The sequence below is a fragment of the Aquarana catesbeiana genome, linkage group LG07 (assembly GCF_042186555.1).
Source record: "Aquarana catesbeiana isolate 2022-GZ linkage group LG07, ASM4218655v1, whole genome shotgun sequence".
Taxonomy (NCBI): domain Eukaryota; kingdom Metazoa; phylum Chordata; class Amphibia; order Anura; family Ranidae; genus Aquarana; species Aquarana catesbeiana.
This window is the reverse complement of record NC_133330.1, coordinates 329,573,180-329,587,657: the sequence shown is the minus strand read 5'-3', so window position 1 is coordinate 329,587,657 and position 14,478 is coordinate 329,573,180. Positions and strand designations below refer to the sequence as shown.

The 14,478-nt window shown below is 44.3% G+C and overlaps 1 protein-coding gene across 4 annotated transcripts in view; it reads left to right on the top strand.

Moving 5' to 3' along the window:
* Positions 1-14,478, top strand: part of PATJ (PATJ crumbs cell polarity complex component) — a 407,721-nt gene that overhangs the window by 138,699 nt on the left and 254,544 nt on the right. For 3 of the 4 annotated variants that reach the window (XM_073593830.1, XM_073593831.1, XM_073593832.1), the window contains exon 19: positions 13,223-13,432. The exons of the other annotated variant lie outside the window; for it this stretch is intronic. In XM_073593830.1, the coding sequence (XP_073449931.1) occupies positions 13,223-13,432 (210 nt within the window). The remainder of the gene's footprint in view (positions 1-13,222; positions 13,433-14,478) is intronic. 4 annotated transcript variants of the gene reach the window in all.

Genomic DNA, 14,478 nt, shown 5'->3' with positions numbered 1-14,478 from the left:
TGGCAGCAGCTAGCTGCCATAACCCCAGTATCCCCGTTTTCGTGCGGCGGCCAGCTTTCAGATAAAAGTGGTCCCTGCGGCGGATTCGCCGCGAGATCACTTTTCTCGGTGGCGGGAGAGGGGCCCCCCCTCCCGCCGCGATCCGGTGCCCTCCGCCGCTTACCGGAGCCGTCGGTAGCGGCGGAGGCGATTGCGTCCTTCTCCGTGGTGTGTCTGGAGACGAGTGAGGCTAAGATGGCGCCCACTCGTCTCCATGACACTGCTGGGCGGAAGCGACGGGACATTTTTTCAAATGTCATTTTTCTAAATGACTTTTTTTTTTTATTATTGTATTTTAGTGTAAATATGAGATCTGAGGTCTTTTTGACCCCCGATCTCATATTTAAGAGGTCCTGTCATGCTTTTTTCTATTACAAGGGATGTTTACATTCCTTGTAATAGGAATAAAAGTGACACCATTTTTTTTTTTAAAACAGTGTAAAAATAAATAAAATATTGTAAAATAAATAATAAAAAAAAATAAAAAATTTTTTTAAATCCCCCTGTCCCGACGAGCTCGCGCGCAGAAGCAAACGCATACGCGAGTAGCGCCCACATATGAAAACGGTGGTCAAACCACACATGTGAGGTATCGCGGCGACCGGTAGAGCGAGAGCAATAATTCTAGCCCTAGACCTCCTCTGTACCGCAAAATATGCAACCTGTAGAATTTTTTAAACGTCACCTATGGAGATTTTTGAGGGTAAAAGTTTGATGCCATTCCACGAGCGGGCGCAATTTTCAAGCGTGACATGTTGGCTTTCAATTTACTTGGCGTAACATTATATTTCACAATACTAAAAAAAAAAAATTGGGCTAGCTTTACTGTTGTCTTATTTTTTTATTCAAAAAAGTGAATTTTTTCCAAAAAAAGTGCGCTTTTAAGACCAAAGCGCGAATACGGTGCAAAAAAAAGTATTGCAGTGACTGCCATTTTATTCTCTAGGATGTTTGGGGGTTCTAAGTAATTTTCTAGCAGAAAAACCTGTTTTAAACATGTAAACACCTAAAATCCAAAACGAGGCTGGTCCTTAAGTGGTTAAAAAAAGCTTAAAACTTCTGCACTTTGGACGGACGTAGAGAAGCGAAGACTGCAGATGGAGAGGTACAACTTGTGTAGGAGGATTTGTTTCATCTCTGATCTCTCTTATCACCTGAAGCCTCTCACTTCACTGGGTATATGTAAGGAGTTTACAAACCATTTCATGAAAGCTGCAGAATAAAGCAAAAAGACTGAAGTGGTAAACCATGCTTGAGAAGAGGGGCATCAAGGAACAGTCCAAGCAGGTTTGTCCTTCACTTTTTTTCAGCAAGGCAGAAAATACAAATTTAAGGCAGGAAGGCTTTGTACAGCAAGTCCATGGCATGAAACAGAAAATTTGCCCAACTTAGCTGCTAACTAAAAGGTTATTTCCTGACTAACAGGCTGTCCCTGAATGGGTTCTCCAAAACAAACCGGTAACAAATGCACCTTTTTAGTGTTCTGTCAGCAGTCAGCCATTTCAACCAGCAGAAGGCTCCATATAGCGAAGAGTGTGAGTGAGCCCCAGGCATGGGTCAGCTCTCATACACTATATTGTCAAATGTATTAGGACATCTGCCTTTACAAGCACATGAACTTTAATGGCGTCTTAGTCCGTAGGGTTCAATATTGAGTTGGCCCACCCTTTGCAGCTATAACAGCTTCAACTCTTCTGGGAAGGCCGTCCACAAGGTTTAGGAGTGTGTCTATGGGAATGTTTGAACATTTCTTCAGAAGGGCATTAGTGAGGTCAGGCACTGGTGTTGGACGAGAAGGCCTGGCTCGCAGTCTTCACTCTGATTCATCTCAAAGGTGTTCTATCAGGTTGAGGCCAGTCAAGTTCCTCCACCCCAAACTTGCTCATCCATTTCTTGCTTTGTGCACTGTCCAAATCATCTGCTGGAGGGGGGATTATGGTGTGGGGGTTGTTTTTCAGGGGTTGGGCTTGGCTCCTTAGTTCCAGTGAAGGGAACTCATAAGGGGTCGGCATACCAAGACATTTTGGACAATTTCATGCTCCCAATGTTGTGGGAACAGTTTGGAGATGACCCCTTCACATTCCAACATGACTGCACACCAGTGCACAAAGCAAGGTCCATAAAGACATGGATGAGCGAGTTTGGGGGTGGAGGAACTTGACTGGCCTGCACAGAGTGCTGACCTCAACCCCATAGAACACCTTTGGGATGAATTAGAGCAGGGAGACTGCAAGGCAGGCCTTCTCATCCAATATCCGTTCCTGACCTCACAAATGCGCTTCTGAAAGAATGGTCAAACATTCCCATAGACACACTCCTAAACCTTGTGGACAGCCTTCCCAGAAGAGTTGAAGCTGTTATAGCTGCAAAGGGTGGGCCAACTCAATATTGAACCCTACAGACTAAGACTGGGATGCCATTAAAGTTCATGTAAAGGCAGGCGTCCCAATACTTTTGGCAATAGAGTGTGTATAAAGACCAGTGCACAATTGAGACCAATAATGAGGTCTGGCAACCAGGTATGAGGTGGACCTAGGAATGAAGGCTTTATCCCACTCAAAGCTTTACAAAGCCTCCGGGCTTCAGGACCCAGGACAGAACTTATCAAGATCTGAAAAAAAACCCAAGAAGTTTGTTTTTTCTATAATAGACACAAACCCTGGAGCCCCTCACCACGTGAGAAACCTAGGTGACACAAATACGCCGCCCACAACCCTGCCAGCCAATTTACAATTTTTCTTTTTTCTTTATTTTCAAATATATTCATCAAGTTTAAAGTGGTAGTTCAGGGTGGTCGGGGTACAGATTTGTTGACTTTTTTTTTTTCTTCACCCTATACGTGAGCTCAGCAGAGATGGAGGTGTCTTTGTAACCCCCCCCAGAGAGACGTGCTCTTTTAAACAAAAAAAAAAAAAAAAAATTATTAAGTAGAAAAGTGTCCTTCAGCATTTTTCTGCTGCGCACATCACAAAAGTGAGGGCTGCAGCTGCGTTTTGTTGGGAATTATTGATCGTTACTGCCCTCTCTTGGCCAATACACATATATCTTCACGGGGAGAATATTCTGAAGTTCTCCTGAGTCAGCAGATGTGTTCAAGTTTTCCATCAACCTAATGGATCAATTCAGTCGACTCCAAGACACGTCTGTTTAAGCTGCAGAATGGAAGCTGCAGCACATTTCTCAGGGCGATATCCTTCGTACCCCCTTTGCCGTTTTAGTGTTTGTCGAAAACTGCGGGGGTGGGGGGTTAGGCGGGGGCTTTGTGCCATTTAAAGTGCCGCAGTCTATTTGCAGAGTGCTGTAGACTGGAATTATCGGTTTAAATCTCAACTAATGAATGGTAATTTTAATTGATGGATGTACGTCGAGATCATTTGAGTTCAGCAAAGTTTTTTTGTTTTTTTTTATCTTTTTTTTTTTTTTTTCCGTCCTGCAGGGAAGGCGCTGCTGCTTCTCCTGAACGCCCTTGACACGGGCTGCGTCAGGGGTGTAAATTTTCTTGCCTCCCCTCAGAATGACATTGCCGCAGAGATCGCAAAGGAGACAAGCTAATAATGCATAATTTGCACACGAGACTCCTCTGCAGTTGACAATGAGAAGAATAATCGTCTGGCTTATCTAATTAAATAAAAAAAACCATGAAGCGCAATGGCCGTAGTAACCGACCGGAGGTTGTATTTCAGTGAGCTTGGACACTGGTTGCTCTAGGTTACTGCACGTTGTGGGATGTCCTTATTCTTCGGGTTGCTTTATTAAAGTAAACCAATAAGGGTTATGAAAGTACAATATATGGTCAAAAGTGTGCAGACACCTGACCATCGCACCTACATTATATAGCAGAAAGTATGGGGACGTTCCTCCAATTTTGGTTCAGTCCTTTCCAGTGAAGGGCGGTGTTAATGCTACAGCATGCAAAGACATAGTTACATAGTAGGTGAGGTCCAAAAAAGACAAGTCCATCAAGTCCAGCCTATGTGTGTGATTATATTTCAGTATTACATTGTATATCCCTGTATGTTGTGGTTGTTCAGGTGCTTATCTAATAGTTTCTTGATTCTATCGATGCTCCCTGCTGAGACCACCGCCTGTGGAAGGGAATTCCACATCCATGCCACTCTTACAGTAAAGAACCCTCTACGTAGTTTAAGGTTAAACCTCTTCTGTTCTAATTTTAATCAGTGGCCACGTGTCTTGTTAAACTCCCTTCCGCGAAAAAGTTTTATACCTATTGTGGGGTCACCAGTACGGTATTTGTACATTGAAATCATATCCCCTCTCAAGCATCTCTTCTCCAGAGAGAATAAGTTCAGTGCTCACAACCTTTCCTCATAACTAATATCCTCCAGACCCTTTATTAGCCTTGTTGCCCTTCTTTGTACTCGCTCCATTTCCAGTACATCCTTCCTGAGGACTGGTGCCCAGAACTGGACAGCATACTCTAGGTGCGGCAGGACCAGAGTCTAAGTCTTAAGTTTTATATGATTGTGCACTTCTAGCCATGTGCAAACAGTTTGGGAAAGACCCATAGATGTGCGCACAAGATTGGCAATCTATCGATTTCTGATCTACCTGTTGATCATGGGTAGGTGATAGGCTGCGATCCTTCCTTGCCGACCGCCGGAACCTGGACAGCGAGGGAAGCATTTACTGGAACCGATCTGTAATTTCCTCCTGCAGCAGCTGAAAGTAGGCTTCTCTTCCTCTCCCTCTCGCTGGCATTCAGCTACCACATTCAGTACCAGTATATGCCACCCCTCCTGTCTCTGTTCCTCTTCTTCCTGCTGCCCCCCACCTCCGTGTGCTCTCTTGGTCCCTCTGCCTCCCACCCCCGAAGCACTTCCGGCTTCCCCTCCTTTCCTCTCCCACCAGCTGCTGAGGGGAATTGGTTAAAAATGTAGAGCGGGTAAGAAGCCAGTAAATATGTAATTTTACTGGCCCCTTCCCTTTTTTGAATGAACTCATTGGGTGATTCAGTGTCAAGTGCCTCTGAGGCTCCAGAGAAAGGGACTAGGGAATCTCTGTCCTCAGTCCATTTCTCTGTCTCAAATGTGAGACATCAGAGGTCTGTTTAGACCCCTTATATTTCACCAAAGCCCCCCAACAGGGCTCCTAAAAAAACTAATAATAATAAAAAAATAATGTAATAAACTACTGACACCGTCCATTGCCCTACTGAAACTGTCCATGTTTTAAAACATTTTAAAATGTTTGTTTACATTTATTTATAAGAAGCCCAGGACCTCCACATCCAGCCTATTCACCTCCCAAGGTCGTCTGAGACCAGCCACCCGTACAGCTGCTGCAAAAATCGGTTTCCATACCCAGAGAATTTCTGCACAAAGCTGTCAGAAACCGTCTCAAGGAAGCTCATCTGCATGCTCGTCCTCCTCATCGGGGCCTCCACCTGACTGCAGTTCGTCATCGTATCCGACTTGAGTGGGCAAATGCTCTTATTCTGTGGCGTCTGGCACTTTGGAGAGGTGCTCTCTTCATGGATGAATCCATTTTTTCATTGTACAGCACAGATGGCAGACAGCGTGTATGGCGTTGTGTGGATGAGAAGTTTGCTGATGTCAACGTTGTGGGCCGTGGTGGCGGTGGGGTTATGGTATGGGCAGGCGTATGGTATGGACATCGAACACAGGTGCATTTTATTGATGGCATTTTGAATGCCCAGAGATACCGTGAGGAGATCCTGAGGCCCATTGTCGTGTCATTCATCCAGGACCATCACCTCAAGTTGTAGCATGATAATGCACGGCCCCATGGTGCAAGGATCTGTACACAATTCCTGGAAGCTGAAAACATCCCAGTTCTTGCATGGCCAGCATACTTACGGGACATGTCACCCATTGAGTATTTTGGGATGCTCTGGATCGGTGCATACGAGCGTGTTCCAGTTCCTGCCAATATCCAGCAACTTCGCACAGCCATTGAAGAGGAATAGACCAACATTCCTTATAAATTCTGCCAGGGAATGTAAAGTTATGAGCACAACTGTATATATTTGAGCTTTGGGGTGCACACCCTAGTATAGGCTACACAAACCTATGAAAAGACCCTTCCTTCTCTGTCCCGGCATGACTGTACCCCTGTGTACAAAGTCAGCTCCATAAATACATGGTTTGAGGAGTTTGGTGTGGAGGAACTCAAGTTGTCTGCGCAGAGCCCTGACCTCAACCCTACTTAAACATCTTTGTAATGAATTGGAACACAGATTGCAAACTAGGTCTTCTCATCCAAAATGAGTACTGTACCTGGCTTTACGAATATAATTTTGGCTGAATGAGTACAAATTCCACCAGACCTATTCCAGAATCTTGTGGAAAGCCTTCTTAGAAGAATGGAGGATGTTCTAGCCACGAAGGGCTGTCGACTTCATATTAATAGTCAAGGTTTTTGAATGGGATGTCCAACAAGCACATATACTGTAGGTGTGATGTATTCACAAATGTTTGGGCATTTAGTGTATTTTGTTAATAAACCTTAAAAACCTAACTCCAGCTTTGCTATCGCTTTAAATTGTTTGGGCCAAGTTTGCTCGAGCAAACTATTTACTCTACAAATAAGAATGTGGCCGCTGTCAGCAGTGCTTAAACTTTTGCATCGGCCAGGGCTGCTGTTAAAAATCACAGGGGCCCCTATACAGCCTACCTGACAGGGCCCCCTTCCCCCAACCAAAAGTGACTGAGGACATAGATGTATCAGTCCCTTTCTCTGTAGCCTCAGCTGCACAGATGAATGAATATGAAGCTCTCCGAGGCTTCCTGCTTATTCACAAACTGAAGCAAATTTTACGCAGTTTACTATGCTACAGTGTCAAACGGACACAGAAGTGATTGGTACCGATCGTTCACTTTGTTCATTCAGGAATGGAAGCGGCCAGTAAATGACATTTATCGGCCCCTTCCGCCCTCTCCCCATCCTGAAACATCCCCGTGTGCGCCCGCAGCAGCTTCTGGCAGGAGAGCAGAGGAGGGAAGCCAGCAGCGCTGCGGGGGGGCACACTGGGGGCCCAGACAGATGATAGAAGGGGCGCATGTGCTAGAACCAAACCCCCTGCAGTGCAACCGGAGGAAGAAAGAATAGGAGAAGCTGTGCTGCAAGGGGAGGCAGAAGAGGCTTGGTGTCTTTTAATAAGAGTACAGCCAGACTGCTCAGCCATTCACATGGTGCCTTGTATTTTTATCAACGAATACAAGGCTTCCTGTGAATGGCTGAAGTGGAGATTGTGACATCATCTGCCTGCCTCTCCACCTCAGTCAATCAGAGGAAGCCTTGTATTCATTGATAAAAGGAGGAACTACGGAACTATGTAAGTGATTGTAACACTGGAGTTAGGCATTAAATTAATATAGCTAAGTAAAAATTTTTTATCAAAAAAAGTGATATTAAAGGATAAATAGTTTACTTTTTAAATAACAAACATATTATACCTACTTGCTCTGTGCAATAGTTTTGCACAGAGCAGCCCCCATCCTCCTCCTCTCGGGTCCCCTGCCAATGCTCCTGGCTCCTCCCCCCTCACACCCCCACTACATGTCCCCATAGCAAGTCTATGCTCCCAAACCGACTCTGTATATCCATAGACATATAGAGTGCGGCTCAGCCCCGCCCCCTCCTCACTGGCTGTGATTAACGGCAGCGGGAGCCAATGGCTGCCGTATTTTAGCCTATGAGGAGGGAGAGACCCAGGAGAGCTGCTACTCTCATGTACATCATTGGGTTAGGATCGAGCTCAGGTAAGTATTGGGGGGGGCTGAGGGGGGCCCTGCACACAGAAGGCTTGGTACCACTTTTTTTTTTAATTAAGCAATATTTAATTGAAAAGGAGAGGTTTTGGTATTTTGGTACAGCAATTGAAAAAATATCCTCTCAAACAAACATAGCAGATACCATCTAAAAGCTGTACAACATTTGATTTGCATAGTAGTACAGACACGGCACACCTCAGTCGGACATTGACATACAGCCTATTTACAGCCATAACATCTGACCCAAGCATTTAAGTACTCATCCAAGGTTCACAACCAAGGGGACACACCTTAACGCATGAGGAGCATGTCTATGACCAGGTCAAGCGGGCTCAAGCCTGGGGTGTCCAACCATGGGCCCCAAAGATTTACATATTTACATTGGGCATTCCCTATTCTGCTAGATATATTTTTCCAACCTGAGAGTTTTACCCATACACTGTACCCACTCCTTATGGGAAGGAGAATCAGTAGACTTCCAATACCATAGGATAACTCAGGGCTTAAAAAAGAGCTCCAGCCACCGCTTCTCAAGTAAGAGCCGGTAATTAGAAATCATCTAGAATGCCCAAAGGACATGGTTTAGGGTCAAGCGGGACAGAAATCTGGAACCCAGCATTCAGAATGTTTATTACCCCTACCCTGTATATATTTAATTTGGGCCATCGCCAAATGAAATGGATCAAGTCCTCATGGTCCCTGGAACACCTACTACAAGTATTGGTATCTAATATGCCCATTTTGTATTGCCTGGCCAGGGGAAGTTAGAACCACTTTAATGTATTCCTTCTTTTATCTTTACTTTGTCTGAGGGGCTTACAAAGCTGCAAGGTCCTTGAGGTCTAATAGGTTCTGTCTTCACCTATTTGAAAAATGTTAACACATGGTGTCTCCTGGCTTTTGATTAAGTATAAGAGTACCAAGTGTCAGTGCTCTGCAGTTTTTCTCATTGATTTTAAGAATTTGCTATTGTTACATACATTGGGGAGCAAATGGTGTGTGATGGTCATCATTTAGTCGATAAGGGAGGCTCTGACTTCCAGCTCCAGAGTTATGCTTAAAAAAGGGGTATTGACCCCTGATGACGTCAGACATTGCTGACAAAACATGTCCGGTCCGTGATATGTGCCACGTCACTTCCGCCACTCATTGGAACACTGTTGGCGTCCCTGCCATTTTACAAGCGCGATTTTATCTGCTGCTTATGTAAGTGCAACCTGTATGTTTTTAATACATTTTCTAAATGGTACTGCACTATGAGGAGCTTTTGTTCTGTTCTTGTCTTTTTGATGTATATGCCATTTCCATTCGGTGATTGTGCCAAACCCTGAGCTGCCGTTTCTTTGGCCATTCGTTTGTCTTGCTGTTTTTGACTACCTGTCATGGGTGTCAATTTCGTCTGGTGAGTAGGACATTTGCCTAGAAGTTGGTGGAAGGAGATGCACTGGAGACATTAGCCATATATGTTTTCTTCACCATCGCATGCATTCATCTTTCTCTCAATCCTGACTAGTCTCCCAGTTCCTGCTGCTGAAAAACATCCCCACAGCATGATGCTGCCACCACCATTCTTCACTGTAGGGATGGTATTGGCCAGGTGATGAGCGGTGCCTGATTTCCTCCAGACATGATGCTTGCAGTCTTTTTTTTCCATCAGACCGTAGAATTTTGTTTCTCATGATCAGAGTTCTTCAGGTGCCCTTTTGGCAAACTTCAGGTGGACTGTCATGTGCCTTTTATTGAGGAGTGGCTTCCATCTGGCCACTCTACCATACAGGTCTGATTGGTGGAGAGCTGCAGAGATGGTTGTTCTTCTGGAAGATTCTCCTCTCTCCACAGAGAAATGCTGGAGCTCCCTGACTAAGGCCCTTCTCCCCCGATCACTCAGTTTGGCCAGGCAGCCCGCTCTAGAAAGAGTCCTGGTGGTTCCAAACCTCTTCCATTTACAGATGATGGAGGCCACTGTGCTCATTGGGACCTTCAATGCTGCAGAAATGTTTCTGTACCCTTCCCCAGATCTGTGCCTCCATACAATCCTGTCTCGGAGGTCTAAAGACAATTCCTTGGACTTCATGGCTTGGTTTGTGCTCTGACATGCATTGTTAACAGTGGGGCCTTATATAGACAAGTGTGTGCCTTTCCAAATCATGTCCAATCAACTGAATTTACCACAGGTGGACTCCAATCAAGTTGTAGAAACATCTCAAGGATGATCAGTGGAAACAGGAGGCACCTGAACTCAATTTTGAGTGTCATGGCAAAGACCGTGAATACTTACGTACATGGGATTTTTTTTTGTTTTTTATTTTTAATACATTTGCAAAGATTTCAAACAAACTTCTTTCACGTTAGTATTATGGGGTATGGTTTGTAGAATTTTGAGTAAAATAATCAATTTAATCCATTTTGGAATAAGACTGTAACATAACAAAACATGGAAGAAGTGAAGCGCTGTGAATATTTTCCGGATGCACTGTAAGTCTATACAATTATAAAGAATGGTGGATGTTCAAATTCTTGCTTTAGGTAAATTTTTCATATTAAAGTATAACTTTTTTTTTTTAGTTTTGGAGAGTGGAGGGGGATTAAAACGCCTGTCAGTTTTTTTTTTATTGCTGTGTCCCCATTGAGGGATTCTTATCCCCTATTTGATCTGTTTACCATTCATATCGAAAGTAAAAGAAAATCTAAAATTGAGTTGTCCCAAGAACAGTAATAGAGGGGAAATCTTCCAATGGGGTCGCTGGTTCTGGTGACCTAGGGGGGTCCCCAAGAGATTCTCCAATTTGAAGGTAATTCCTGCCACTTCCTGTTTGTCTATGGTACAGGAAGTGAAGGGAAATCAAAATGGCGTCTCACAGTCTGCCAACAACGCATGGCGTGTAAGCAAAATGCCTCCGTCCACCACCCTGCCAACTGTGGAGGAGGGTCGCAAGACCTGCTGCCGCTCTGCCATACCCCAGTAGATGAGAACGTTGGTGGAGCACGTCTTACAAGTTCATGGGGCAGTTTTGTTTGATCATGCATACAAACATGTTATACATACTTGCTCTGTGTAATGTTTTGGCACAGCGCAGCCCCCATCCTCCTCTTCTGGGGTCCTCGGCCGGCACTCCTGGCTTCTCCTGCCTTCTTCTGCCTTCTGAGTGCTCCAATTGCAAGCTGCTTGCTATTAGGGCACTTGTTTCGGCTGGATCCTGAGCCACACTGTGCATGTCTATTGACGCACACAGTGTGGCTCAGTCCCCCCCCCCCCACTCTCTGCTAACAGGAGTTGATTGACAGTAGTAAGAGCTTATGACTCCTCCTACTGCTGAGCATTCTGTGAGAGGGGAGAGAAGAGCAGCACTGCTACAGGCATGCACAGGGCTGGATCGACATCAGGCTCAGGTAAATATTTTGGGGTCGGTTTGGGAATCTGAACGTGGAACATTTTTAGCTGACAATGCATTAAAGCGGTAGTAAACCCTTTTTTTTTTTTTTTTTTTTTAAACCTGCAAAGCAATGTCGTGCTAGTATGCATAGCAGACTCTTGGAGTTTACTCCCACTTTAAGGTGAAACACCTTTTATCTTTACAACCATTTAACCACAAGCCGGTGTTCTATTGATTAGTGCCCTCCGTCGAAAAGTACCCATGCATGCGTAGAACGGAAGGGCAGTCCAGCTGATTTGCCGATCAGCTGGAGTGACGTCATGCGCACAACGTAGGAGGTTTTTTCCCGATGGGAGATAACATTTCACAGGTACAATTGAAAGCTATACAAAGAGCGGAGGGACACCGTACATGTCAGATTGTGCCTCGCTGTAAACCCATGGCGCAACAGCGAGGCACGATATGTCAAATATGGTATCCCTCCGCTCTGTGCATAGCATTAAATTGTGCCCGTGAAATGGTCTCTCCCGTCGAAAAAAGGCTCCTACGATGTGCGCATGCGCTATGGTGACATCACACCACCGGATCGGGAAATCAGCTGGAGTGCCGTACCGTTCTGCGCGGGCACTTTTCGACGGTGGGCACATATCGACAGAACACCGGCAGCGTGGCGATCGGAGGTGCTGTGCGTCAGTCTGACACACTGCATCTCCGATCGTGGTATGGAGCCTCTGACGGAGGCTTCTTGCCACGTGATCAGCTGTGACCAATCACAGCTGATCATTGCGTGAACCAGGAAATGCCGATAATCGGCTTTTCTCTGTTTGCACTCACAGGGAGAGGTGATCGGCAGCTCTCGCCCTCAGAGGGGAGGGGGGGGGGGTCTGAGCTGATAATCAGTACATTGATTATCAGTGCAGCCCCCATCAGAGCTGCCCATCAGCTGCCAGCCTGTGCCCCATAAAGAACGCCTGTCAGTGCCCATCAAAGTGCCAATCAGTGCCCATCAAAGTGCCAATCAGTGCCCATAAATGTGACAATCAGTGCCCAGAAATGTGACAATCAGTGCCTCATCAGTAGCGCTTACCCCGACTTGTTCATTTCCCAACTTGTTCATTCCCCGACTTAGTTGGGGTAGGCGGAACACTTTGGTGGGGTGGGTCAGTGCCGTTCAGATGCCACTCAGTAATGCCTGTCAGGTCCTCATCAGTGCCACCTATTAGTGCCCATCAGTTTTGTTTTTTCAAAAAATTCTGGCTTGTTTAGTTTGTTTAGCAATAAATAATAAAAACCCCAATGATGATCAAATACCACCAAAAGAAAGCTCTATTTGTGGGAAGAAAATTATAAAAATGTCATCTGGGTACAGCGTTGTATGACCGCGCAATCGTCATTCAAAGTGCGACAACGCTGAAAGCTGAAAATTGCCCTGGGCAGGAAGAGGGGAAAGTGCCCGGTATTGAAGTGGTTAAGATAACACTCACCAGATTTCTGGAGAAATTAACAGTATTTTTATTTATTTATTTTTATTTTTTGCACTAAAATGCTTTCGCTAGTAAATTTAAGACCCAAAGGGAGCAAACAAGATAAGTTTATTGCCGGCATCAAGGCCAGGCATCTAGCATTTTCAGGAGGATAGGGCAACAATTGCAACCTAAATGTTAACAGACTGTTAGTTTGCCTGAGCACTTTGTTTGATGATGGTGGGGGGGGGGGCGAAATAAACCAAAGATCTCTGTCTGAAATTCAATCATTCACTTAATCGATCAGCCAATCAATTCAATCAATGGTTATGCCGTGTATAATTTTGTTATAGATTCCAATTTTCATCTCGCTTGATCTTCAAGACTGAAAAAAAAAAAAAAATGCATTAGAGCATTTTAATCAGTTTTGTACCTTCCCTTTTTAATTTTCATGTATAAATTTTACCTCTTAATCAGTTTTCTTGTAACAATCCCGTACATTGACAATCGGGTGTATGCAGGGCGCAGGCTGTGTGTAAGAAGCTGCCACTTTTGGTCTGTCTCACTGTCTGGTTTTTGGCTCCATCTTCAGGATCCTTTAGATCCGACACGGACGGTGATCGTGGTTCAGTCTCTGGTCGCAGGTGGCGTGGCGGAGGAAAGCGGCCAGATACTGCCAGGCGACCGCCTGCTCTTTGTAAATGACAGTTTTATGGACAATGCCTCACTGGATGACGCTGTGCAAATATTAACATCTGTCCCGCCGGGGAAGGTCCGCATTGGCCTTTGCAAGCCGTTGGTGGTAAGATCTGAAAAGCAGCCCCTTTCATTAAAAAAGATCTATTTTATTATTTTTTTTTATTTAAGAAATAATAAAGAAAACATAAGACTTAATTCAAGCATAAGAATTTTATAAAGAATCTGAAGCAGAAGCCTGATTCATTTGGTTTATAAACAGGAGATCGCATTCATGTGAATACATTTGGTGATAAGTTATCAGCCCCAAAATCTAAGTGCTAGAATGCTAGAGTTCTACAATTAAATTATATGATTACTGATCACTTAAAGCAGGGTCTCCAATAGATATGTGCAATTTGTTTAGTTCCGAATTTTTTTTTCTTAACGAATTTTGACAAATTCGTTAATTCCGAAATTCCCGAATTTTTTAATATCTGAAATTTCGAATTTTCGGATTTCGAAATTGAAAACTCGAAAATTGAGAAATTCAAAAATTGGAGAATTGGGAAATTCGAAAATTGGGAAATTCAAAATTTCCGAAATTGGGAAATCTGAAAATTGGGAAATCTGAAAATTGGGAAATCTGAAAATTGGGAAATCTGAAAATTGGGAAATCTGAAAATTGGGAAATTTGAAAATTGGGAAATTCGAAATTTCTGAAATTCGAAAATTGGGAAATTGGGAAATTCAAAAATTGGGAAATTCGAAATTTCGGAAATTCGAAAATTGGGAAATTTGGAAATTCGGAAAGTGGGAAATTCGGAAAGTGGGAAATTCGGAAAGTGGGAAATTCGGAAAGTGGGAAATTCGGAAAGTGGGAAATTCGGAAAGTGGGAAATTCGGAAAGTGGGAAATTCGGAAAGTGGGAAATTCGGAAAGTGGGAAATTCGGAAAGTGGGAAATTCGGAAAGTGGGAAATTCGGAAAGTGGGAAATTCGGAAAGTGGGAAATTCGGAAAGTGGGAAATTCGGAAAGTGGGAAATTCGGAAAGTGGGAAATTCGGAAAGTGGGAAATTCGGAAAGTGGGAAATTCGGAAAGTGGGAAATTCGGAAAGTGGGAAATTCGGAAAGTGGGAAATTCGGAAAGTGGGAAATTGGAAAATTTGGGAA